Here is a 27,989-nt window from a genome sequence, read left to right on the forward strand (position 1 = left end):
TTGATTTTCTCATAGAACCAACTTCTGGTCTTATTGATTTTCTCTATTGTTTTCATGTTTTCAATTTCATTTATTTGTGCTCTAATCTTTGTTATTTCTTTCCTTTTGCTTGCTTTGGGATTAGTTTGCTGTTCTTTCTCCAGTTCTTCCAAGTGGACAGTTAATTCCTGCATTTTTGCCTTTTCTTCTTTTCTGATATAGGCATTTAGGGCAATAAATTTCCCTCTTAGCACTGCCTTTGTTGCATCCCATAAGTTTTGATATGTTGTGTTTTCATTTTCATTCGCCTCGAGGTATTTACTAATTTCTCTTGGAACTTCTTCTTTGACCCACTTGTTATTTAAGAGTGTGTTGTTGAGCCTCCACGTATTTGTGAATTTTCTGGCACTCCGCCTATTATTGATTTCCAACTTCATTCCTTTATGATCTGAGAAAGTGTTGTGTATGATTTCAATCTTTTAAAATTTGTTAAGACTTGCTTTGTGACCCAGCATATGGTCTATCTTTGAGAATGATCCATGAGCACTTGAGAAAAAGGTGTATCCTGCTGTTGTGGGATGTAATGTCCTATAAATGTCGGTTAAGTCTAGCTCATTTATAGTAATATTCAGATTCTCTATTTCTTTATTGATCCTCTGTCTAGATGTTCTGTCCATCGATGAGAGTGGTGAATTGAAGTCTCCAACTATTATGGTATATGTGTCTATTTCCCTTTTCAGTGTTTGCAGTATATTCCTCACGTATTTTGGGGCATTCTGGTTCGGTGCATAAATATTTATGATTGTTATGTCTTCTTGTTAATTGTTCCTTTTATTAGTATATAGTGTCCTTCTTTGTCTCTTTTAACTGTTTTACATTTGAAGCCTAACTAGTTGGATATTAGTATAGCCACTCCTGCTCTTTTCTGGTTGTTATTTGCATGAAATATCTTTTCCCAACCTTTTACTTTCAACCTATGTTTATCTTTGGGTCTAAGATGTGTTTCCTGTAGACAGCATATAGAAGGATCCTGTTTTTTAATCCATTCTGCCAGTCTATGTCTTTTGATTGGGGAATTCAGTCCATTAACATTTAGTGTCATTACTGTTTGGATAATATTTTCCTCTACCATTTTGCCTTTTGTATTATATATTTCATATCTGTCTTTCCTTCTTTCTACACTCTTCTCCATACCTCTCTCTTCTGTCTTTTCGTATCTGACTCTAGTGCTCCCTTTAGTATTTCTTGCAGAGCTGGTCTCTTGGTCACAAATTCTCTCGGTGACTTTTTGTCTGAGAATGTTTTAATTTCTCCCTCATTTTTAAGGGCAATTTTGCTGAATATAGGAGTCTTGGTGGCAGTTTTTCTCTTTTTGTAATTTAAATATATCATCCCACTGTCTTCTAGCTTCCATGGTTTCTGCTGAGAAATCTACACATAGTCTTATTGGGTTTCCCTTGTATGTGATGGATTGCTTTTCTCTTGCTGCTTTCAAGATCCTCTCTTTCTCTTTGACCTCTGACATTCTAACTAGTAAGTGTCTTGGAGAACGCCTATTTGGGTCTAATCTCTTTGGGGTGCACTGCACTTCTTGGATCTGTAATTTTAGGTCTTTCATAAGAGTTAGGAAATTTTCAGTGAAAATTTCTTCCATTAGTTTTTCTCCTCCTTTTCCCTTCTCTTCTCCTTCTGGGACACCCACAACACGTATATTTGTGCGGTTCACATTGTCCTTGAGTTCCCTGATACCCTGTTCAAATTTTTCCGTTCTTTTCCCGATAGTTTCTGTTTCTTTTTGGAATTCAGATGTTCCATCCTCCAAATCACTAATTCTATCTTCTGTCTCTTTAAATCTATCATTGTAGGTATCCATTGTTTTTTCCATCTTTTCTACTTTATCCTTCACTTCCATAAGCTCTGTGATTTGTTTTTTCAGTTTTTCTATTTCTTCTTTTTGTTCAGCCCATGTCTTCTTCATGTCCTCCCTCAATTTATCGATTTCGTTTTTGAAGAGGTTTTCCATTTCTGTTCGTATATTCAGCATTAGTTATCTCAGCTCCTGTATCTCATTTGAACTATTGGTTTGTTCCTTTGACTGGGCTATATTTTCGATTTTCTGAGCGTGATCCGTTATCTTCTGCTGGCGTCTGGGCATTTTGTCAGATTTATCTGGGTGTTGGACCCAACAGGTTGAAAGATTTTTCTGTGAAATTATGGGTTCTGTTTTTCTTATCCTGCCCAGTAGGTGGCGCTCGTGGCACACGTTTGTCTGCGGGTTCCACCAGTAAAAGGTGCTGTGGGTCCTTTAACTTTGGAAAACTCTCACCGTGCGGGAGGTTCGTCAGCCGAAGCAGCTTGGAAGAGTGCCAGCCGGCCCAGGGGTCCGAACGCAGGGAGGGTCGCCAGCCACCGCAGCCCAGGAGAGCGCCCATCTGAATTTCCTAGTCAGCCCGGGGCACCAAGTGTGGCGGGAGGGCGCCAGCCGCCGCAGCCCGGGCGTTTCCAGCCGGACCAGGGAGTCACATGTTTGGAAGGGACCCCCCCACACTGTTCTCCACGGTTTGGGGATTTCCGACCCAACTCTCTCAGTTGGTCCGGGGGGCCTTGTGTGGTGGGGGCGCCAGCCGCCGCGGCCCGAGGGGACCGCCTGCCCAATTCTGCCAGCTGGCCTTGGAAGGAGGAAGGAGGGACTCCGGCCGCTTACCGTCCCGCCCAGGAAAGCCCACGCCCCTCGGCGATCTCACCGGAGCGGGTTATCCCAGACAGTCAGCTGTTCAAGGATGGGGTACGCCGTCCCTTTGATCTCCGTCGTGGCTCCGGGAGCTGCTCTGTATCGTTTCCACTCCCCCAGTAGCTGTTCTGGAGGAGGAAAGGTGAGGGTGGCCAGGCTGTCGAGGACAGTGGCGGAGGAGCTGATGAAGGCAGAAGAGGGCACGGTGGTGGTTGGAGAGCCGCCGGAGCAGGAGGAGAAAGGGAAGGATAAGATGGCGGATGGAGCGCCACCGGAACAAAAGGGGAAAGAGAAGGGCAAGATGGCGGTGGGAGCGCTGCCGGCAGAGAATGGGGAAGAGGAGGGCTGGCAGGCTGGTGGCGGGAGCGCCGCCGGCGGAGAAAGAGGGAGAGGAGGGCTGGCTGGCTGGCGGCGGGAGCGCCGCTGGCGGAGAAAGAGGGAGAGGAGAGGGAGAGGAGGGCTGGCTGGCCGGCGGCGGGAGCGCCGTCGGTGGAATAAGAGGGAGAGGAGGGCTGGCTGGAGAGGTTATTCTTACGCATAATATAGATATCACCTTTTAGTCAAGGTGTAATGGAGAAGCTGGAGGGAACTGCCTGAAGATGTAGAAGCTGTTTTCCAGTAGCCGTGTTTTTTGAAGATGATTGTATAATGATACAGCTTTTGCAGTGTGACTGTGTGATTGTGAAAATCTTGTGTCTGATGCTCCTTTTATCTACCTTATTGACAGGCAAGTAAAACATATGGATTAAAAATTAATAAAAAATAGGGAGAATAAATGTTAAAATAAATTTAGTAGATTGAAATGCTGGTGATCATTGAAAGGGAGGTGTTCTAGTTTGCTAGCTGCAGGAATGCAACACACCAGAGACGGATTGGCTTTTAATAAAAGGGGATTTATTTCATTAGTTCTTCAGAGGAAAGGCAGCTAACTTTCAACTGAGGTTCTTTCTTATGTGGGAAGGCACAAGGGTGATCTCTGCTAGCCTTCTCTTCGGGCCTCTGGGTTCCAACAACTTTCCCTGGGGTGATTTCTTTCTGCATCTCCAAAGGCCTGGGCTGAGCTGCAAGTGCTGAGATGAGGTATGCTGAGCTGCTTGGGCTGTGCTACATTGAGCGCTCTCATTTAAGCACCAGCAAATTAAATCAAACATTATTCATTGCAGCAGGCACACCTCTTAGCTGACTGCCGATGTAATAAGCAATAGATGAGGTTCACGTACCATTGGCTCATGTCCAAATCTACAGAACTAGGTACCATCACCTGGCCAAGTTGACAGCTGAATCTAACTACCACAGGGGGGTAAGGGGGATGGTATCTATGAATTTTTTTCTATTTTCTCTTTATTTCTTTTTCTGAATTGATGCAAATGTTCTAAGAAATGATAATGATGGTGAATATACAACTATGTGATGATATTGTGAGATACTGATTATATATCAATAATGGAATGATCATGTGGTAACAGTGTTCATGTTTGTATTCTGGTATATTTAATAAATAACATTTTTTTAAAAAGTGGTTGTTAATTAACCCACAAAGGATAGGTCAAGTCTACTTAAAAATTAGGCCTAAGAGTCACCCCCAAGAGAGCCTCTTTTGTTGCACAGATGTGGCCCCTCTCTCCAGCCAACACAGCAAGCAACCTCACCACCCTCCCCCTGTCTAAGTGGGACATGACTCCCAGGGGTGTGGACCTTCCTGGCAACGTGGGACAGAAATCCTAGAATGAGCTGAGACTCAGCATCGAGGGATCAAGAAAACCTTCTTGACCAAAAAGGGGAAGAAAAGTGTCAATGGCTAAGAGATTCCAAACAGAGTAGAGAGGTTATCTTGGAGGTTATTCTTACACATTAAGTAGATATCACCTTGTTATTCAAGATGTAATGGAGAGGCTGGAGGGAACTGCCTGAAAATGTGGAGCTGTGTTCCAGTAGTCATGTTTCTTGATGATGATTGAATAATGATATAGCTTTCACAATGTGACTGTGTGATTGTTAAAACCTTGTGTCTGATGCTCCTTTTATCTACCTTATCAACAGATGAGTAGAACATATGGAATAAAAATAAATAATAGGGGGAACAAATGCTAAAGTAAATTTAGTTTGAAATGCTAGTGATCAATGAAAGCGAGTGGTAAGGGGTATGGTAGGGATAATCTTTTTTTTTTTCTTTTCTGTTTTTGTTTTATTTCTTTTTCTATTGTCTTTTTATTTCTTTTTCTGAATTGATGCAAATGTTCTAAGAAATGATGAATATGCAACTAAGTGATGATATTGTGAATTACTGATTTATATGTTGATGTTTTATTTGGTTTGTTAAATTTTTTTTAATTAATAAATTTTTAGAAAAAGAAGTCTAAGTGGCTGAGAAATTTCAAACAGAGTGAAGTTATCCTAGAGGTTATTCTTACATATTATAAAGAGATCCCTTTTTAATTTATGGTGCTCTGGAGTAGCTAGGGGGAAGTACCTAAAACTGTTGAACTGTGTTCCAGTAGCCTTGATTCTTGAAGAAGATTGTATAACTATATAGCTTTTACAGTGTGGCTGTGTGATTGTGAAAACCTTGTGTCTGGTGCTCCTTTTATCTGGGATATAGATAGATGGGTAACAACCACAAAAAAAAGAATAAAAAATAAATAATAGGAGGAGATAAAAGGTAAAATGTGGGGCGGGCCGCGGTGGCTCAGCGGGCAAAGTGCTTGCCTGCTATGCCGGAGGACCTCGGTTCGATTCCCGGCCCCAGCCCATGTAACAAAAACGGAGAAACAGAATACAATAAAAAAAACAAGAAAATGTTTAAAAAATGTTTCCCTTTCTTCCTTCCTTCCTTCCTTCTATCCTTCCTTCCTTCTCTCTGTCTTTCCTTTAAAAAAAAAAAAAAAAAAAAAAAAAAAAAGGTAAAATGTGGGCAGATTGAAATACTGTAATCAATGAGAGAACGGGGTAGTGGTATGGGATATACCAGTTCTCTTTACTTCCTTTTCTTTCTTTTCCTTGAGTGATCAAATGTTCTAAAATTGATCATGGTGAAAAATATACAACTAAGTGATGATATTGTGAGCCACTGATTGTATAATATATTTGGACTATATGTGTGTGAATATTTCTCAATAAAATTTTTTTTGCTAAAAAATAAATAATGGGGAAATAAAGGGTAAAAATTAGGTAGATTGAAATACTGTGGGTCAATAAGAGGGAGGGTAAGGGGTATGGGATGGATGGATGCGTTCTTTTTTTTATTTTTTTATTTCTTTTTTCTGGAGTGATGTAAATGTTCTAAAAATGATAATGATGAAGAATACACAACTGTGTGATGATATTGTGAGCCATTGACTGTATAATATGTTTGGACTCTGTGGATATTTCTCAGTACAATTTTTTTTTTAAATATAGTGTCATAGTGAAAAGATCGTTTCTGTAGAGTCTAATGCATCTAGGTTTTAGACCCAGTGTGTTCTTGTTAAAAGAAATTATTTGACATCACTGAGCTTTAGTTTCCTCAGCTGCATAATACCTGAAGAATTGTTGTAAGGATTGAATGAGATACATGCAGTTCTACGCAGGCAATCTATACTCTTTGCTTACCGGCCTTGCACATATTCTTGTTTGTTCTTCTTTGAACACCTTCTGCCCCATTCCTTCTCCTGTGTTACACACGCATACAAATATATACCTATACAAACAATTTAGGTCTCCTTCCTATGTATTCTCATCAAACCTGTGGGGTATACTTTTTAAGCACTTATCCTACTCTATTAAATTTTTGTGTTTACTTACCTGTCTTCTCCAGAAAACTCCTTAAGGGAGAAAAGTAAGACCTTGTCTACCACTGTATGCTCATTGTTTAGCATAGTGACTAGCTAAATAATTATTTGAATAAATAAAGTTTAATTACAGATCTAGCTGTATACTGGGCCTAATAACTCCTTGAAATGGCATAATGTATTTGTGTTTGTTTTTGGTTAGAACAATTTTTGTTAGAAATGTTTTCAAATTCGTTTGGTGATTTATATGTTAAGTGGAAATATTTTTATTACCAATTATATGTATGGAATAAAGAGAATGTTCCTTATCTGTGTTATAATAGATTACGTGTAATTCTTTATCTTGCTATTTATGCATTGCTTCCTCTTACTATTCAAATATGTTTAACAATTATAGACAGGTTATAATTATTTTGGATGAAAGGAAGGAAAATACAGGAGGAATCAAAGAAGTTAATTGGTGTATTATGTTCTCTAGTTTTACATTTCTCCATATATGTGCTTATCTAAATTACTTAGAAAAGCTTTGCTGAATAGTTATAAATTATTAACTGCATAAATTTGGGGGAGAAAAGAAGTAGAAATAATGATTATATTTATATAAATTATCAAAATTTCTTTCTTGGGGTCTCATAACTATTCTGCTTCTTTCAGATTCAGAGAATTACAACTTAGTGCGGAAAGCAAAGTGACAGAATTTCTCCATCAAAGTAAATTAAAATCTTTTGAGAGTGAGCGTGTTCAAATTCTACAAGAAGAAACTGCAAGAAATCTCACCCAGTGTCAATTAGAATGTGAAAAATATCAGAAAAAATTGGAGGTACACGTACAAGCTTTTCTTTTGGCATGAGCATAACATGTAAGGTCCGTAAGTACAAGGACTGTGTCATAACGAAGCTTTACTTTCCCTATAAAATCTGGCACTGTTCTATGTACAGAAAAGGAATTATGTTTTTCAGAAAATTATGTAACAAAAAATATTGGAACTGTTGGAAAACAGAAAATGGAAGAAGATCTCATTCACAATAACAACCAAAAATATATAATCATATATAATAGTTCTAATAAGAATAATATAGGGCCTATGTCAAGGAAACAGTAGAACTTTATTGAGGTATTTAGTAGAAGTACTGTCTTTCAGGATGAGAAAATTCAGCATTATGGGGGTTTTTTCCAGTTTTCATCAAATAACAGTATATATTCATTTTTAACCAAATGCTAGCATGCATTTTTGAAACCAGTGGAGTAATTCTATAGCATAGCTAAAAGAAAAAAACAAATAAGAATTGTCAGTATGTTTAAGAGAAATTTTTAAGAGGTAATATATATTACCTCTTAAATTAAAAAATACATTCTCAGGCAAGAATAGACAAAACACACTCCAAAAAGTCCATAAGTGGTACAAAATACAAAGCCCAGAAAACAAATTAACATATATTGAAGAATTGATTCATGATAAGGGTCATATTTCAAAACAGTGGGGAAACAAAGAATTAGACAGTAAATGGTGCTGTGATAATTGATTATTTAGAAAAATTAATTGGATGCGCACTTCACACCATATACCCAAATAAAATTCAAATGGATTATTAAGCACAGTCTAAAAGTGTTACCATAAGATTATTAGAAGTAAATACAGTTGAAATTGTATCTTACACCAGTTCGGGGGCAACCTTTCTGTTGATTAGATTATTGATCCCTTTGATAAATCTAGGGAAGAAATCGTATACATCCAGATGTTAATATTAAAAGGCTAAAGGAAAACTAGAATATATTTATATTTTCTGTGACGAAACGGTCTGTGTCCCTTGATTTAAAAAGACCCCTTATAAAGAGAGCATACCTTTCTCTTCTAGATAAATGCTTAGAAAAAACTAAGAGACTGTCAAAAAAGAAAAATAAATTGCTACTAAACTGATGCAAATATGTATTTTCACCAGTAATTCAACTATTCTCTCAAAACTACTTTACAGTATTTATGCATTCTAAATTAGTATTCTGTCTTTGAAAAATAATTTGGTAATATGTATCAATAACTAAAAATCTTCGTAGTTTTTACATAGAAATTCCACTTCTGGACACTGTAAGAATATTTCTTAAATATGTGAAAAGTTTCAAGCAGAAAAATACTCATTGCAGTATTTTATTTGTGATAGCAAAGAAAAATCCCATTATTGGAGAATGGTTAGGTTAAACTATATATATGGAATTATATTCAGCTGATATTTTAAGACCACATAATAACATAGAAAATACCTTTGTTATAATATTAAGTAAAAACAAACTTCTACAAGGCTGTATACCCTAGTTTTGTTTTGTTTTGTTTTTAATGCATGAGGAAAAAAGAAAACACAATATCCCAGTAAGTTTATAGTGGTCATGTTTGATTAATTGACTGTTTGTGATTTTTATATTTTCTTTCTACATTTTGATCATAGTTAAATTATTTAAGGGTCACCCAACTAGTAAGTGACTGAACTGTGATAGCAGATCAAGTCTGACTTCAAACCCCATGTTTTAACCACAATATTCAAATAATAATGAAATATTTATTATAGTAATCCCTGGACAACCCTCAGAGATTATGATAGTAAAACTAAGATTAGCAAGATAAAAGTTCTCACAGAAAATGAAGCCTTAGGAAAGGACATAAAAATGATATTAAATACGTATTTAAAGATACAACAAGCATAAATTGTAGATGATGTCCACTTCTAAAGCAAACCGCTGCTCAGCATTTAAAGCTTTTTCAGATACTCTCTTCAGTTTTCAGGAAATGTTGCACAATTGTAATCTGCTGAGTTATCTTCTCCTACACATTTTTATTTAGACTGCCTCAAATCAATTCTGATTTGAAATTTAGAGTCTGTTGTATTTTCTGTGGTTTCACTTTCATAATTCCTTGCTAAATACCATTCTTTTCCTTTCCACACTGAATCACTATGTTTAAGGATGTGTTTTAGGGGCACCTGTTAAATAGGAAAATAGAAAAGACTTCCTCTCTTTCTTTATTCTTTGACACAGCATTTCACAAAACAATTACTTATAACATGCAGTGCTAGTGTTTTATAAACCGTTCTATTTGATTGTTTTAATCTGGTTGCAAACTAAATTGACTTCATGACCTGCTAAATGGTTTTCAAAACTTACGGTTTGAAAACCACCCTGCCATAGACTTACACACTTGATCTGTGAATGCAGGTGACTAGTAATTGTTATGTTCTTTTGTTTAAAAGTCTCGCATGGAGAGGTACCTTTGTAAAAAATGCTGTGATTCTAATACTCAGGTTAGCAACACTGAGTCTGGGGGAATTTCTCAACATTTTCTGCCTCCATGAAAGTGAGTACCTTAAGAGGACAGGGACTATTCATTTATTATTGTAAATGCATAGCAGACTCTGCTTCATGCTGGGTACTCAGTAGATGTTTAAGGAAAGAATGAGTGGATTGATGCATGCTAATATAGTATCATTGTTTGGATCTATATTTCTTGACTAATTTCCAAGACAATTCTTATTTCTAATGAATTTTGAAATAAATAAGTTGGTGAAGAATAAGTATTGTTATATGCTTTTCTGTGGTTTTTACCCAATATTCTTAATTATTTATAATTTGGAGATGATTTGCTTTATTTTTGTTTAATTACCAATTGGCAAAGGCTCCCCAAAAGTCATTTCATATTTTTTCTCTTTTTAAAGAAGTTAATTACCTGTAATTTTATATTAGCATTAAGTCTTAACATCTATTATTTAAAGAAAGGAAAGTCTACTATGTGTGCTTGATATTTAATGGATTCCTCAAAGTAATTGACTTATCTTATGCATTCATGTTTAAACTCAAATGTTCATATATTGTTTTTTTTCTTAAATTACCTTTACTAGCATAGCCTTCCATAAGTCCAATAATCAGGTTCTTCTTTGACTTTTCTGAAATAATAATAAATTTAGGAATAACAGATATTCAGACAAACCCACAGTAAAAGAAAATTCTACACCATGGGGTACTAAAGCTCTTGGAAAAGTTCTCAAATCAGAAGTCTCGGAGACCTTTTCTCAATATAATAAAGAGAGAATTTTAAATGGTTTTACTCAGTTTTATAAAACTTTTTAAATCTCTTCTTAAAATAAGATTTTCATGAAATATTCCATCTTCAACATTTTGAATCTTTTTTTTCTTAAGATACGCATTTCTGCAGTGTTTCTTTGTGTGATGTATAGTCTTGGGAGAAATGAGATACAGACGAAAAGTTGCAGAATAGTCAGTTGGCACTCCCCTTAACTGATCCTCTCTTTTGACACTGTAATTAATAGGTGTGATCAGATACCAGGTTCTTAATGAATTTCAACCCAGCGTTATGGACTCCATGAAAGACTCAAATTGTTTCACTGTACAGTGATTTTGTTATAATGAATTAAGTTTCTAGAAAGCACATTCCAGTCTGTAAGAATAAATAAGAAATAGAAATTTTGGTTTATTGACCCATTAAAGGACACTACCAATCATCCTATAAATATTATCCCCATGTTATTCTTTCTCCACACTGCAAAATGTATTTGGGGAGGAAAGGATAATATTTTGTTTCCTTTGGGGTAAAGTTTTGGTGGAAATTACTGAAGAAAATTAAAGTGGATTAAGGAAAATTCAATTGTAATTACTGCTTGTTAAGAACTGTAAATAGATTTTCTTTATCTTCTTTATCTTTTGCTTCTTTTGACCCATCACAGGACCATATTCACATACATGTGTTAAGGTGACCTTTGTGACATTAGGAAAATAAGTTGTCTTCAAAACTGTTTAATTACGGAGTACCCAGGTTAATTAAATCATTGGAGTGCTATTTCTTTGAGCCATTTAATACAAAGTTTTTGTAATTATATTTCTTATGGTAGTAATACTATATTTCAACACTTACGTGTTCCAGGCATTCTGCTAAGTAAGCGCTATGAATTCATCATTTCATGTAGTCCTTCCAACAGTCTTTTGAGGCCTAAAAAGAAATAAGTAATTGCCTAAGATCAGAACTAATACATATTAAAGCCAGGATTGAAATCCAAATATTTTTTACTTCAAAGCATATTCTTAACTCTAACATTCTGTTGCTTCCAAGTCAATACTATATTATTTATGCTGTGTCAGGAAGCAAGTATGGTAACAATCCATAATTTAATCTGTAGTAGTAAGTGAATTTTTTAGGTAATTGGAATTTACTTTAAGGGTTAAAGTAAATTTTTAATTAACTCATTTTCATTACAGTGCTTCTTTCACTAAGTTATCATTGATGAAGAATATTCGCTTATACACAAAATGAACCAAAATTCTGTGCTTTTTGCATCTCTTTTTCATTAATTTTTTTGTTTTCTGTCTTTCTGTACAAAAGCCTTCTCCGATACTGTTCCAAACACCATGTCTTATTTTCCTTTTGATTTGCTGCTTTGAATTTATGTTTGTCCGGAAAACCAAAAATCTTACAAAACCATTGTAAAGATAAATTAAATAAGCCCCAATGAAAAGATGAAGGACTTGTTATTTATACATCATTTTTGCATGTAATTATGTTATATTTAGGTTACTTATTAGTCTTTCTCAAATAGCCAAGATTGCCAGTTATCTTCAGGTAAGTTTGGCATGAATGCATTTTTTAAAATTCTAACAAGCAAATGCTGGTCTTATTCCTATAACTGTTTCCACATTCTAAATTTATTTTTCATTAAACTTATGAAATAAGATGCTTTATAATTTTGTTAAAAATCACAGAAGTATTTACCTTAGAAATAAATGTATTTTACTTCCTTGTTAATTATCTCAACTAAATTGCATTACTTTCTCTTAATATTTAATTTCTTAAAAAAGAGAAAAAGGCCTAAAATATGTTTTTTGTATTGTATTTTGTCTTCACTGTATTTAATTCTGCCTTTGTAAATCTTTTTCTACCACTATTAGGTATTAACTAAAGAATTTTATAGTCTCCAAGCCTCTTCTGAAAAACGCATTACTGAACTTCAAGCAGTGAACTGTGAACATCAAGCGAAGTTAGACATTTATGAGAAATTGGAAAGAGAGCTTGATGAGATAATAATGCAAACTGCAGAAAGTAAGTCTCACATACACAGACACACACAGAGTTTTATTTTGTTTTGTTATTTTCTGGCAGCGCAAAGAATGTGGTATCTGTTCTAAAATTGCTTTGGTTGGCAACACTGGTGTAGTTCATTAAAATGTAATTCTTGACCATTCTTTTAAGGAGTATTTTATATTTAAAAAATTAGTTGACCTTAGTTCCGGAAGTTGTGATCAAGGAAGAAATAAGTTATATATGATCAATTTTATCTTATTTGATTAATTCAACAACAGTTTTCTAGTTGAGATAATTGATGGAGAAGAAGAAGGGCTGGGGGCAGTATGACACCAAAACAAAAAATAGAGGCTAAAGACTGAGGCGGTATAATTTAGGAATATCTAGAGTGAATAATGATGGTGATTAAATGTACAAATATAAAGACATTTTTACATGGGGGAGAACAACAGACTGTGAACATTACAAAGTGTTGAAAATGGAATGGTATACAGGAGAAAAAATGCAATCAATGCAAGCTGGGGTCTGTAGTCAACAGTAACATTGTAATATGCTTCCACTGAATGTAACAAAGCCATTATGCCAAAACTGAATATGGAGGAGGGTTATGGATTCTTTGTGGAAGAAAAGGAAATGTCTTGTATAGATTATGGTAGCTAAGGAATGGCTATTTTGGATTGTATGATTTGCAAATAAAACTGTTTCAAAATTAACAGAGAGAAACAGGTACTAGAGAAAATGTGAACAGATGTACCTGTTCACTGTTGGTAGGGAAGCTGACAGGCACAGATCCTTGAGAGGGCATTGTGGAGTTCCACGGGAGGTTGGGGTCGGATTGCCATTTGATCCTGAAATCCCTTTGCTAGGTATATACCTTGGAGGAACTAAGAGTGGGGTCATGAATACACATTTGCACACTGGTGTTCATGGTGATAGTGTTCTCCATTCCCAGTGACTGGAGGTGGCCTAAAGGTACAATGACTGAGGAATGGAAGGGGGAACTGTGGTTTATACATACAATAGACTGCTGAGCAGCTGCAAGAAAGTCTGAAGTTGTGAGGGATGCAACTAAGTGAATGAACTCAAGAGGATAGTATGTCAAATTGAGGTGGTGTGGCCAAGATGGTGGTTTAGCAATGTGCACGTTTAGTTCATCCTCAAGATAAACTGCTAAATAACCAGAAACAATACAGAACAGCTCCTGGGGCCACGTCAGTGACCGGACTCACAGAGTACCCTAGTCTGGACCAGCTGAACCAGCTGCAAGCCTCCCCAGAACCGTGAGTTCCCCAAGCCGTGGTGGCCAGCACCCCTCCCCCACACCCTGCTTCCCAGAAGGGACAGGAAAGGGACTTTACCAGCAGCAGGGGCTGAGCCCAACCAAACACCAGTTGTGGCATTAATTAACAAATTCTGACTACTAAAAATAGGCCCCCAGCTCAGGTGAACCTGGTCAAAGCAGAGGTCACTCATTGGGCTAGTGGAAAAAGAAAAAAAGAAAAGAAACAGAGGTTTTTGTGGCTGTGTTTCTACAAAGGCTTGACTGCCTCTGGATTAAGCGGCAGGACTTCTCAGGCTGCAACTACCCCAGGCATAGGCAGAAACAAATCCTTTCAGGGCTTGTTTGCAGCCTGTGCCTTCCACAGGGGAGGGGTGAAGCCCAACTCAGGTGCAATCCCACCCTCAAGGAATTCAGACACCAGGGCTTGGTAATTTGAAGCCATGAAAACCAGCCTACAGCCTCTCCTCTGTCTCCACCATGCCCCCAGCAGGGAGAGCCTTCCAAAGTTAAAGGTGCCGCATCATCTTATGCTGGTGGGACCCACAGGCAGACAAGCGCCACATACTGGGCAAGATTAGAAAAACAGAGCCCAGCACTTTACAGGAAAGTCTTTTAACCTGCTGGGTCTCACCCTCAGGGAAAACTGACGCGGGTGACTCCTTCCCCCGATAGGAGGTCAGTTTGTTCGGGAAAACCCAGCTGGAGTCTATAATACCTACGTAGACCCTCCTAAGGGTGGGGGGGGCAGGGAGGCATCATACAAGCAGGGCAAGAAACAAGAAAACAAAAACCAAAAAATTCTCCTCTGTTAAACAAAACCTAAGCTAGAGGTCCAGAAAAACCTAAACTGAATTTCAAAGAACAGATAGACAATAATTTATCCAGCAAGAAAATACTAGGTAAGAGAAGTGAAAGCAATCTCCAGATTCACCGAACCAGAATGCTCCAAAACACATGTGCCAAACACTGAAAAGAGAAATAGACACATCTACCATAATAGTTGGAGACTTTAATTCCCCACTCTCATCAATGGACAGAACATCTAGACAGAGGATCAATAAAGAAACAGAGAATTTGAATATTACAATAAATGAGCTGGACTTAACAGACATTTATAGGACATTACACCGCACAACAAAAGGATACACCTTTTTCTCAAGTGCTCATGGATCATTCTCAAAGATAGACCATATGCTGGGTCACAAAGCAAGTCTCAATAAATTTAAAAAGATTGAAATCATACAAAACACTTTCTCAGATCATAAAGGAATGAAGTTGGAAATCAATAATAGGCAAAGAACCAGAAAATTCACAAATATGTGGAGGCTCAATAACACACTCTTAAACAACCAGTGGGTCAAGGAAGAAATTACAAGAGAAATCAGTAAATATCTTGAGGAAAATGAAAACACAACATATCAAAACTTATGGGACATAGCAAAGGCAGTGCTAAGAGGGAAATTTATTGCCCTAAATGCCTATATCAAAAAAAGAAGAAAGGGCAAAAATTCAGGAATTAACTGTCCACTTGGAAGAACTAGAGAAAGAACAGCAAACTAACCCCAAACCAAGCAAAAGGAAAGAAATAAAGATTAGAGCAGAAATAAATGAAATTGAGAACATGAAAACAATTGAGAAAATCAATAAAACCAGAAGCTGGTTCTATGAGAAAATCAATAAAATTGATGGACCCTTAGCAAGATTGACAAAAAGAAGAAGAGAAGGGATGCAAATAAATAAGATCAGAAATGGAAGAGAAGACATAACCACTGACCCCACAGAAATAAAGGAAGTAATAACAGGATACTATGAAAACTTTATGCTAATAAATACAACAACGTAGATGAAATGGACAACTTCCTAGAAAGGCATGAACAACAAACTTTGACTCAAGAAAAAATAGACGATCTCAACAAACCAATTACAAGTAAAGAAATTGAATCAGTCATTAAGAAGCTTCCCAAAAGAAAAGTCCAGAACCAGATGGCTTCACATATGAATTCTACCAAACATTCCAGAAAGAATTAGTACCAATCCTGCTCAAACTCTTCAAAAAAATTGAAGAAGAGGGAAAGCTACCTAATTCATTCTATGAAGCCAACATCACCCTCATACCAAAACCAAAGATATTACAAAAAAAAAAACTACAGACCAATCTCTCTAATGACTATAGATGCAAAAATCCTCAACAAAATTCTAGCAAATCGAATTCAGCAACACATTAAAAGAATTATACATCATGACCAAGTAGGATTCATTTCAGGTATGCAAGGATGGTTCAACATAAGAAAATCAATTAATGTAATACACCATATCAACAAGTCAAAGCAGAAAAATCACATGATCATCTCGATTGATGCAAAGAAGGCATTTGACGAAATTCAACATCCTTTCCTGTTGAAAACACTTCAAAGGATAGGAATACAAGGGAACTTCCTTAAAATGATAAGGGGAATATATGAAAAACCCACAGCTAATAGCATCCTCAATGGGGGAAAACTGAAAACTTTCCCCCTAAGATCAGGAATAAGACAAGGATGTCCACTATCACCACTGTTATTCAACATTGTGCTGGAATTTCTAGCCAGAGCGATTAGACAAGAAAAAGAAATACAAGGCATCAAAATTGGAAAGGAAGAGGTAAAACTCTCACTGTTTGCAGATGATATGATACTATATGTCAAAAATCCCAAAAAATCCACAGCAAAACTACTAGAGCTAATAAACAAGTACAGCAAAGTGGCAGGTTACAAGATCAACCCTCAAAAATCTATAATGTTTCTATACACTAGTAATGAACAATCTGAGGGGGAAATCAAGAAAAAAATTCCATTTACAATTGCAACAAAAGAATAAAATATTTAGGAATAAATTTAAAGAGACAAAAGACCTATAAAGAGTAAACTACAAGAAATTATTAAAAGAAGTCACAGAAGACCAAAATAGATGGAAAGGCATACCGTGTTCATGGATTGGAAGACTAAATATAGTTAAGATGTCAATTCTACCTAAATTGATTTACAGATTCAATGCAATACCAATCTAAATCCCAACAGCTTACTTTTCAGAAATAGAAAAACCAATAAGCAAATTTATCTGGAAGGGTAGGGTGCCCCAAATTGCTGAAAGTACCCTGAGGAAAAAAAACAGAGCTGGAGGTCTCACATTGCCTGACTTTAAGGCATATTATGAAGCCACAGTGGTCAAAACAGCATGGTACTGGCATAAAGATAGATATATTGACCAATGGAATCGAATAGAGTATTCAGATATAGACCCTCTCATCTATGGACATTTAATCTTTGATAAGGCAGTCAAACCAACTCACCTGGGACAGAACAGTGTCTTCAATAAATGGTGCCTAGAGAACTGGATATCCATATGCAAAACAATGAAAGAGGACCCATATCTCACACCCTATACAAAAGTTAACTCAAAATGGATCAAAGATCTAAACATTAGTTCTAAGACCATAAAACAGAGGAAAATGTAGGGAAATATCTTATAAATCTTATAATTAGAGGTGGTTTTATAGACCTTACACCCAAAGCAAGAGCACTGTAGAAAGAAAAAAAGAAATGGGAACTCCTCAGAATTAAACACTTTTATGCATCAAAGAACTTCATCAAGAAAGTAAAAAGACAGCCTACACAATGGGAGACAATATTTGGAAATGACATATCAGATAAAGGTCTAATATCCAGAATTTATAAAGATATTGTACAACTCAACAACAAAAAGACAGCCAATCCAATTACAAAATGGGAAAAAGACTTGAACAGATATTTCTTACCAGAGGAACTACAAATGGCCAAAAGGCACATGAAGAGATGCTCAACGTCCCTGGCCATTAGAGAAATGCAAATCAAAACCACAATGAGATATCTCACACCCACCAGAATGGCCATTATCAACAAAATAGAAAATGACAAGTGCTGGAGAGGATGTGGAGAAAGAGGCACACTGATCCACTGTTGGTAGGAATGTCAAATGGTGCAACCTCTGTGAAAGGTGGTTTGGTGGTTTCTCAAAAAGCTGAATATAGAATTGCCATATGACCCATCAATACCATTGCTAGGTATCTACTCAAAGGGCATAAGGGCAAAGACACAAATGGATATTTGCACACCAATGTTTATAGCAGCATTATTTACAATTGCAAAGAGATGGAAACAGCCAAAATGTCCATCAACAGACAAGTGGCTAAACAAACTGTGGTATATACATACAATGGAATATGATGCAGCTTTAAGACAGAATCAAGTTATGAAGTATGTAACAACATGGATGGACCTTGAGAACATTATACTGAGTGAGACTAGCCTAAAACAAAAAGACAAATACTGTATGGTCTCACTGATATTAGTGAATTAACTTGGAATATTTCGTTGATAACAGAGACCATCAGAACATAGAAATAGGGTAAGACATTGGGTAATTGGAGCTGAAGGGATACAGACTATGCAACAGGATTGGATACAAAAACCCAGAAATGGACAGCACAATACTACCTAACATTAATACAATTTTGTTAAAACACTGAATGAAGCTGCATGTGAGAATGATAGAGGGAGGAGGGCTGGGGGCATAAATGAAATCAGGAAGAAAGATAGATGTTAAAGATTGAGATGGTATAATCTAGGAATGCCTAGAGTGTATAATAATAGAGACTAAATGTACAAATTTTAAAAATGTTTTTGCATGAGGAAGAACAAAGGAATGTGTTTATTGCAGGGTGCTGAAAATAAATGGTAATTAATATTTTAAAATGTCACCTTATTTGTGAGACTAAAGCAAAAAATGTTTATGTGGTACAAAATTTATATTTTGTCTAGTGCATTTCTTAATATAACTTATATAGATAGTTTGATTGAGCACCATAAGTACTTGGAATCTCAGGTAGGACATGAGATTTTGTTGGTTTGTCCAGAGTGATGCCCCAATGCATCCCAGAGTGATTCGATCAGTGAGTGGAAAAGTATTTGCAAAGCCCCCTTCAGGGAATGGTGAGAACGGGGAGAAATTCAACTTCCCCAAGTTGAATTCTTGATATTCTCACAAGCAGTGTGAACAACCAAACCTATAGGTTGAGCCCCCAGTCTTGTAGTTTGTTCATATGAAACTTAACCCCACAAAGGATAGGTCAAGTCTACTTAAAATCTAGGCCAAAGAGTCACCCCCAAGAGAGCCTCTTTTGTTGCTCAGATGTGGCCTCTCTCTCCAGCAAGCACAACAAGTAATCTCACCACCCTCCCCCTGTCTACGTGGGACATGGCTCCCAGGGGTGTGGACCTTCCTGGCGACGTGGGACAGAAATCCTAGAATGAGCTGAGACTTATCATCAAGGGATTGAGAAAAATCCTAGAATGAGCTGAAACTGAACATCAAGGGATTGAGAAAACCTTCTCAACCAAAAGGGGAAAGAGTTAAATGAGACAAAGTGTCAATGGCTGAGAGATTCCAAACAGAACAGGATAACAGAGAGGTTATCCTGGAGGTTATTCTTGTTCATCAAGTAGATATCATCTTGTTATTGAATAGGACCTCTTGGAGAGGCTGAAGGGAACTGCCTGAAAATGTAGAGCTGTGTTCCAGTAGCCATGTTTCTTGAGGATGATAGAATAATGATACAGCTGTCACAATGTTACTGTGTGATTGTTGAAACCTTGTGTCTGATGCTCCTTTTATCTACCTTGTCAACAAAGGAGTAGAACATATGGAATAAAAATAAATAAGAGTGGGAACTAATGCTAAAATAAATTTAGTTTGAAATGCTAGTGATCAATGAAAGCGAGGCGTAAGGGGTATGGTAGGTATAATCTATTTTTTTTTTATCTTTCCTGTGTCTGTTTTATTTCTTTTTCTATTGTCTTTTTATTTCTTTTTCTGAATTAATGCCAATGTTCTAAGAAATGATGAATATGCAACTAAGTGATGATATTGTGAATTACTGATTATATATGTTGATGTTTTATTTGGTTTCTTAATTTTTTAATTAATAAATAAATTTTAAAAATAAAATAAAATTTGTACAAATGGAATTGCTGAGTAAAAAGAAAAAAGAAATGGTGGCTCCCACAAGGTTGGATCAGGATTAAAACATGGCTTTTCTAGGTTACATAAATCCTTTCAAACTGGCACACATAGTATGTGAGTATATAATAGATTTCAATGAGATTCCATTTAAATTTTTAAATAATAAAAAAGTAAATGAAAGAAAAAGTTGTTTTGAGTTTTGTGTACTTTACCACAGTAAAAAAACTTGTACTCATAAAAAAAGGTTAAGGTAAATGAAGGGTACACAAGTGGTTGGTTCGGTGGTAGAATGTTTGCCTGCCAAGCAAGAGACAGAAGATTGTTTCCGAGCCTATGCACCCAAAAAATCATAATAATGAATGGGACCAATCCAAGTAAATGCGTAATTTAAGAAATATCCTTTTACTTATAATTGGGCTTTTTGAGATTATGCATTCACCCTTTTTAATGTTCTTATATTGCTTAATTTATTATTATGACATTTTATTTTCACTTCTTCGCTTTTTAAGAAAAAAGAAGTTATTTCACATCGTACACATTTGCTGTTTTCCAGTTGAAAATGAAGATGAAGCTGAAAGGGTTCTTTTCTCCTACGGCTATGGTGCTAATGTTCCCACAACAGCCAAAAGACGACTAAAGCAAAGGTAAAATCAATATATATTTGTTTTACTTATCCACTCAAGCTAAGTGTAATTACATTGTACTTTTTGATAATGTGCTGAGTTGAGTGACAAAGTAAAGTTACTTTATCCTTAGCATACATATTAAATTGCTCTCAAAATAAAGCACAGTAAGTAATAATCATGCTTTTCATGTATTTTTAAGTACTTTAATGATTGGTAGAGGTGTACATTAGAAATTTTCTAGAATGAGATTCAGTGACAATGAGGCCTTTTTAATTTTATTTTCACATTAATTTCATATTAGTTACAAATGCTTTTTTGGCAACAGTTTTCAGGTTAAAATTAATTAATTATGTCTCTTTTTTTCTATTTGGCTTAGCTGATTCTTTTCCCTAGTTCCTCTTCACCTACCTAAATTGTTCCTAGTATAAGTACCTATGCTAATCTTTCATTAATATTATGCTATTACCTTTACAAAAACATCTTACTGCCCCATTCACTACCACATCAAATCGAAATATTTCTGCCAGCCTTTCTCTGTAATGTGACCCCACCTCTCCAGTTTTATTTACCTTTCTACCCACTATGAGGTTCATTTCCCCTTCTGTGAACATCTGTTTTCTAAATACGACACAATAGAGCATTTATCTTACCTCATTAGCTATAGTTTCCCATGTAGATGTTAGATGGAAAGTTAGATCAGAAGTTCCTCAAGATTAGCAACTATCTTTTATTCTTGTTTATTCACCACTGTTTTTGCCTAACACAGTGCTGAACATATACCTATTAGAAATATTTCTTCATCTGAGTATTTGAGGATTCAAAGCTGTTTATCTTTTATTTCTATATGAATGTATCTACATGTGTAGAGATATTATGCATTATGTAAGAAAAAAATTCCATCTTAACTCTTGTAGTTAGAATGGTTGATTCTACCTGGTGGAGATACAGGTATTTCTAGATTGTGTATTTTTTAAAAGTCAGTTGTAGTCCCATCTCATTCCCAGTTTCTCCTAAGTCTCTCCAAGGGACAGTATTGATGACTTGGGATATTTTGTAGTACTTAGCATATCTCTGTTTTGGAACATGATATTTATTGCCCATATCATGGGCAATAATAGACATGTAGTTTCATGGGTAAATGATAGGTAAAATACTCACAATTAAAGTTTGAAGGAAGAAGTCCATTCTATTCTCTATTTTAACATCTGGATCTTCGCCAAAAGAATCTTTTGTCACCAGAAAAAAGTTTGTTGTTGAATGCTTTGTTTTTTTAGGCCCAAATGCTCAGTTCTTCTAAATTTGAAAGTGATTATACAAGTAAGTGTAACCTTACTATTTTTTTTAAGAATTTCCAAAAACAGAGCTTGGTTTCTTAATATTCAAAGTGAACATTTAGGGAACCACAAATGATTGTGGTATTCTGAATACTCTAACTGTCCAAAATATTTCTAAAGATTCTATCACTAAGCTATCTGTGTGCCTTGAACAAGTGCCTAATGGGCATGCTATTAATATCTCCTGCCCAGCTGGTGCCAGGCATTCTTCTCATGGTGAACCCAAGTGTTATTTTGAGGAAGTGCTTTTCAGGTCATCTAAAATGAGCAAAGGGAAAGTCTATATATTCAAAGAAGACATTTTATTCATGTATGCATCCCTTCCTCCAGTCATTCAACAACTTTTATTGAGTGCATACTGTTGCACAAAATTGACCAGTGACAGAGAAGATACCTGTTTAAAGTCTAATGCAGTTCTGAAGTTTTCAAAATCCACTTTTAGTAGAGGTTTATAAAAAAAGCAAATGGCTTTGTGCTCTCTTTAAGTTTAAAATGAAAGCGGTATAGCCTTTCAGAGAATCAGTACTTAGTCCTTCACATTGGAAATGTGAAGCAATGGAAATGTAAGGTGAACTCTGACTCAGTCATAGCAACAAATTAAATATTTGCATAATGTAGTTTTCATTATACATTGGCCTATCCCAAAATGTATTAAAATTTCAAAAGAACTTATTTCCCAACAACTGCACAATATATTGCATTCATCTAAATTTAATCATATCTAGTCAACAAATAGGTTTTTAGAATGATGTTAAATTAGAAAGGGGTTCTGATTATAAAAATAATGTTTATTGTAGAAAATTCAGAAATTTTTGGTAATCCTACCATCCAAATAGAACCATTCATAAATTTATACAGATAAATATATTTTTTCCATATTTAGAGTACTAACGTATGTAATTTGGTGGTTTGCTTTTTATCTTAGAATTATACCTCAGATCTATGTAATTCCATATTCTTCAAAAGGATAATTTTTGTTATCCCCAAATCTTAATTTATTAGCCTTCCTCTTTGAATACCACATTGCTGTTAATAAATTGGATAACCACTGAAAATTTTCATGAGTTGCCTGTTGCTACCCAAGGAATATTACAAAATTTAAATAAGAAAATATATGCAAAGTACACTGCACAATACATAGCATAGAGTAGATGTTCAATAAATGCTGATTTGTTATAGAAATTAATATATTCTTAAAATAAATTAAATAGCTGATTTTAGAAGAAAACCCAGGGTTCCAAAAACTTATTATTCAATTCAAGTTTTAGTTTAATAAAATTTTGTTTTAAGATTTTAACGAGACCTCTTGAAATAATTAGTAGAGACACCCCATGGACATGAAACCAGTTTTGAGATCCACATTCTTTGATATCAAACAGTTTCTTAGGACATATGCTATAATGCCAATTTCCTACCAAGTAGTAACCTAATTAGTTTTTCTATTTGAAAAATAATTCCCCAAAATGTCTCTTAAACACAGTATGATTACGGAATAAGGTTACTCATATTTTGAAGTTTCAATAGAGATATGGACAATAAATATTGTGTTAAACTCTGAAGCACAGTTGTGGAACATTAAAAAGGCTTATATAATTAAAGTAGATTAAAATAAAATAGGCTCTTCTTGACTTGACTGAACTTGAAAATCTGAAGTAATGTTTTTGTTTCGGTCATAACTGTTTTGAAAATAGCAAACGAGATTTTCTGGTTACATGTTCTGGTTGTGCTCTTTAACCTGCAATACTAAATAGGTAACACCCAGGTACTGGCATGGTCTTAGTGTGTGCTCTTCTTTTTGTTTTGGCAGATCTGAACATAGAGACTTTTCTTAAGGATTTTAAGTCTTTCAAATAGCAAGATTTATTGTATAATATAGACCTTTTGTTTTAGTTTCTGTCTACTTTTTGAAAGAGCTTTAACTGGAACCTTTCACAGTGGACTGAATAAAGGATTAAAAATAAAGCAGAGGAAACTAGCTAACTTTGTACATAAATTGTGTTCTCCTCTTTTATCCTCATGTAGATGAGTTCTCATTTTTATCCCTGGAAAAAGTTTGTACTTACTGCATTTGGGTTGGTTTCAGGAATAGTTATTTGAAAAATTGCTGTATTCCATTCATGATCAACTTGAAAGTTTAATCTGTACAAGAAGCTAGGGAAAGTTCCACATAACTACAGATAATCAGCATGAAACCATTATTAATCCTCAGTAATTGTCAGCAGAGCCGATAGTACGGGGCCTAACCTGAGGCTTTCTAAAGCTGGTATCATTCCGGCTCATGTGCCCTTTTATAAAACCATTTTTCTTGCCATGGTAATAAAGACAGAACCCAACCCTGCTAAAAAGATCAAAACACCAAATATTCTTTCAGTCTAAGTAACTATGCCTCACATACATTTATTTATTTTGAGATTTAGCAATACTAAGAGAACATATCAGAATTGAAGGACTTAGGACAAAGCATCAAACTTCCATTGTGCTTTGACATCAACAGATATAACTAGAGCTCTGCCATGTCTGCATTGGCTGGGCTATGATGTTTTAAATTGTATGTAATAATTAAAAGTAGTGACTGACATTGATCCAAGATAAATAACCCTTATTTGGAGTTAAGAACTGCTGAGGGAGGCCAGAGGGAACCCATGCAGGAATAATTTTGCAGGCAATATGTAATATTTTGGTTTAATATTTAGATTGAAAACTATTCCTGTGGTGTTAGTTTCTAGTTGATGTTAAACTTAATCTTGGAACAGGTAAAAATCACATAGCAAAGAAATATTGAGTGTTATAACTAATTTATTATCTCAACAGATAGATTGTAAAAGCATTGCTTTTTTGAGGAGTTCAGTACATTCTATACCAAAAAAAATAACCTTTAGCAAGGGTCATTTTCCCTGACGGTATCCATAGTTACTCTTTATAAAGAATTTGGAAAGGACATGGTTTCATTGTGTGTACATTGTGGTTAAGGAGAAATAAACTCAGCTGTAGTTGAACAATTCTTTATTTGTCTTGCTTTGACTTTCAGTTAAACTAAATTCCCATCCTTTCCTTCCCACTTCTTATATCCCAACTCTCTGAACAGAATCCATCTGTAACACCATATCACTTACCATAGCAATATGCCTCATTGAAATATAGTATCTATGGCAGTTACCATCTTCCCTTTCTAACTTTACATGCTTTTTTATTGTTAGTTCAGTGTTTAGATACTGAACATTAAATATATTGAGGCTTCGCAACCTTGGGATATGGTTTCAAGTAATGTATTTGAAACTCACGTAAAACAAAATCACTCAGAAAGTGTCTTAAGTGCCCACTCCTTTCAGCTGTATCAGTAGGTACCACAGGGAATAAAGAAAACTTCTGTCTTCCAAAAAAATTACAACTGTTGGGGGAGAAAAAAGCTAACACACGTGAAAGACTATCAAGAAACATACAAAAATATGTAATTTAGTATTGTATTATGTGTTCTACATTGTGTCAGTGAGAGGAATAGAGATCAGTAAAGCCCAGCATTGTCAGGAATGAAGGAAGTGGGGCCTTTAAGAAAAAGTTCAATTGACGAGGAGTAGAAGAACTTATCTTTTTCAGACGGGAGGACCATGATAAAAAGAAAGGAATATATAAAGCATGTTTTGGGAACATTAAGTAGAGTGGACGTTCATGGAAATAAGGTTTGTTCAGGTGAGATCATGGAGGCCTTTGACATTGTTAAATAATTTAGATGGAGAATACAATTATCCATGAAGGTAAGATTTGAAGTGGTTGGGAGAAGGACAAAAGCATCAATTCTATAGGAAAGAAATACAAATGTCTGACAGACATGAGAAGATGTTGAACATCACAAATAAAGAAATTTAATTTAAAACAGGGTTCTGTTGTTGTTCTGTAAGGTTGGCAAATTTTTGAAGTTTGATGAAGCCCATTGTTGGCAAAGGTGTGAAGAAACAAAAGGACTTATTCATTCAACAATTACTGAAACCTCTTTACACCAGAAATTTTTTCATGACACTTAAATACATTAGAAAATGACATAAATAAAAATTTCTTTTCTGGGAGAGTTTTCATCCTGGTTCGTGAATATTTAAATTGTACAAACTTTCAAGAGAAATAACTGAAAATTTATAATGTGCATGTGTTTTGACCCATTCATTACACTTTCTAAGGAAATCACTGTACAAGGGCTACAAAGATATAAATGAACAGTTATTTAGAGCTTTCTATATGCAGGTCACTGTTGTGAATGTTCTACATTTTAATTCTTTTAATTTTCACTACTGTTCTATGAGATAGGTACTATTAGTGTCTGAATTCAGTGGATGGGGAAATTGAAGAATATAGATATTAAGGTCATGTTAGCTTAAAAGTAATAGAATTTAGATTCATACCCTTGAAAATCTGACTCCAGACCATACCTTTCAGTTTTGATATTGTTTTAAATCTCAAAATTATTTACAATAGCAAAAACTTGGAAATACCCTTAATGCCCATCAACAAGAGATTAGTTAAATGGATTGTGGTATATTTATCTGTACAGTAGATTACTCTATAGCCATTAAAAGGGATTATATAAATCCCTGTGTCCACAACATGGACATTTTAAGTTTGTTTATTACAAACCTTACATTTTGAATTATTGTTTTTTGGCTTAAATTTTTTAAAATTTTTCATAGATACAAAAAGAGTCTTGACTGTATACTGTATATACTGTTAACAGTAGTTTCTTCAAGGAGTCAGAATATGAAGAGTGTAATTATATCTTTATAAATTTTATCTTGCATTGAGTTTTGATTTTAATAAGCATGTTCTACTTTTCCCGTTATAAAAAACTTTTAATTTTTAATAAAAATTAAAGAATAATTAATATAATAATTATAATAAGTAAATAAGGAATCTCTGTTAAACTTCTGCTTTATTTATTAATCCTCTGAGATTTATCAAGAAAGATTACACTTGCCAATAATTTGGGTAGCTTAAAACATAACTTTAAAACTAGTCCAATTCTTAATGGCATTATTCACAATTGCCAAAAGATTAAAGCAACCGAAATGCCCATCAGCCAATGAATTGAATAAACAAACTGTGGTATATACATACAATGGAATGTTATTCAATCTTAAAAAGGAATGAAATCCTGATGCATGTGGCAACATGGGCTCAACCTTGAAAACAGTGTGCTGAGTGAAATAAGCCAGACACGAAAGGATAAATATTGTATGATTTCACTGATATGAAATAATTAGAATAAGCAAACTCATGGAATTAGAATCTAGAATATAGCTTACTAGGGCTGGGTTGGGGATAGGGAATGGGGAATTAATGCTTAATTTGTACAGAATGCCTGTTTAGGTTGATTGTAAAGTTTTGCAAATGGATTATGACAATGGTAGCACAATATTGTAAATGTAATTCACAGCACTGAATTGTATATGTGAATGTGGCTCAGGCGGGAAATTTTAGGTTATATATGTTACTAGGATAAAAACTAAAAGATAAAACAGAACTATACATACTGTGTTGACTCTTTTGTAAAATAATGGACTATAGTTAATAGAACAATTATAAAAATATTCTTTCATGATTCATAGCAAATGTTACCACACTACAAGGTGTTAATAATAAGGTGGTATATGGTGAAAAAATACACCCTAATGTAAACTATGAACTATAGTTAATTGTGCAATTTTAATATTCTTTCATCAAAGAATATTAAAGGTACAACAACTGAGGAATGGAAGGGGAAACTATGGTGTATACATACAATGGACTACTGAGCAGTTGCTAGAAAGAATGAAGTGGTGAGGCATGCAACTAGATGAATGAACCTTACGAGCTATGTAATGAAATGTCAGGAACGGAGAGACGAATGTTACCATGCCTCAGTCGTATGGACTGACTATATTTTAATTTTTTTTTAACTTTTTTGTCATGTAGTATAACATATATACAAAGCAAAGAAATGAAAAAGCAGTAGTTTTCGTAGCACTCTTCAATAAGTAGTTACAGGACAGATCCCAGAGTTTGTCATGGGCTACCGTACAGTCCTCTCATACTTTTCCTTTTAGCTGCCCCAGAATATAGTAGGCTAGAGGCTTAAATATTTTTTTATCATCACAATCAACTTTTTTCCTTTTTTTTTTGTGAAAAATAACATATAC

At 35.1% G+C, this 27,989-nt stretch overlaps 1 protein-coding gene across 8 annotated transcripts in view; it reads left to right on the forward strand.

Moving 5' to 3' along the window:
• Positions 1 to 27,989, forward strand: part of PIBF1 (progesterone immunomodulatory binding factor 1) — a 341,226-nt gene that overhangs the window by 214,045 nt on the left and 99,192 nt on the right. For all 8 annotated transcript variants that reach the window (XM_077158415.1, XM_077158414.1, XM_077158416.1 and 5 more), the window contains 3 exons: positions 7,132 to 7,297; positions 12,418 to 12,568; positions 20,422 to 20,512. In XM_077158415.1, the coding sequence (XP_077014530.1) occupies positions 7,132 to 7,297; positions 12,418 to 12,568; positions 20,422 to 20,512 (408 nt within the window). The remainder of the gene's footprint in view (positions 1 to 7,131; positions 7,298 to 12,417; positions 12,569 to 20,421; positions 20,513 to 27,989) is intronic.

Source organism: Tamandua tetradactyla, chromosome 4, assembly GCF_023851605.1.
Source record: "Tamandua tetradactyla isolate mTamTet1 chromosome 4, mTamTet1.pri, whole genome shotgun sequence".
NCBI lineage: Eukaryota > Metazoa > Chordata > Mammalia > Pilosa > Myrmecophagidae > Tamandua > Tamandua tetradactyla.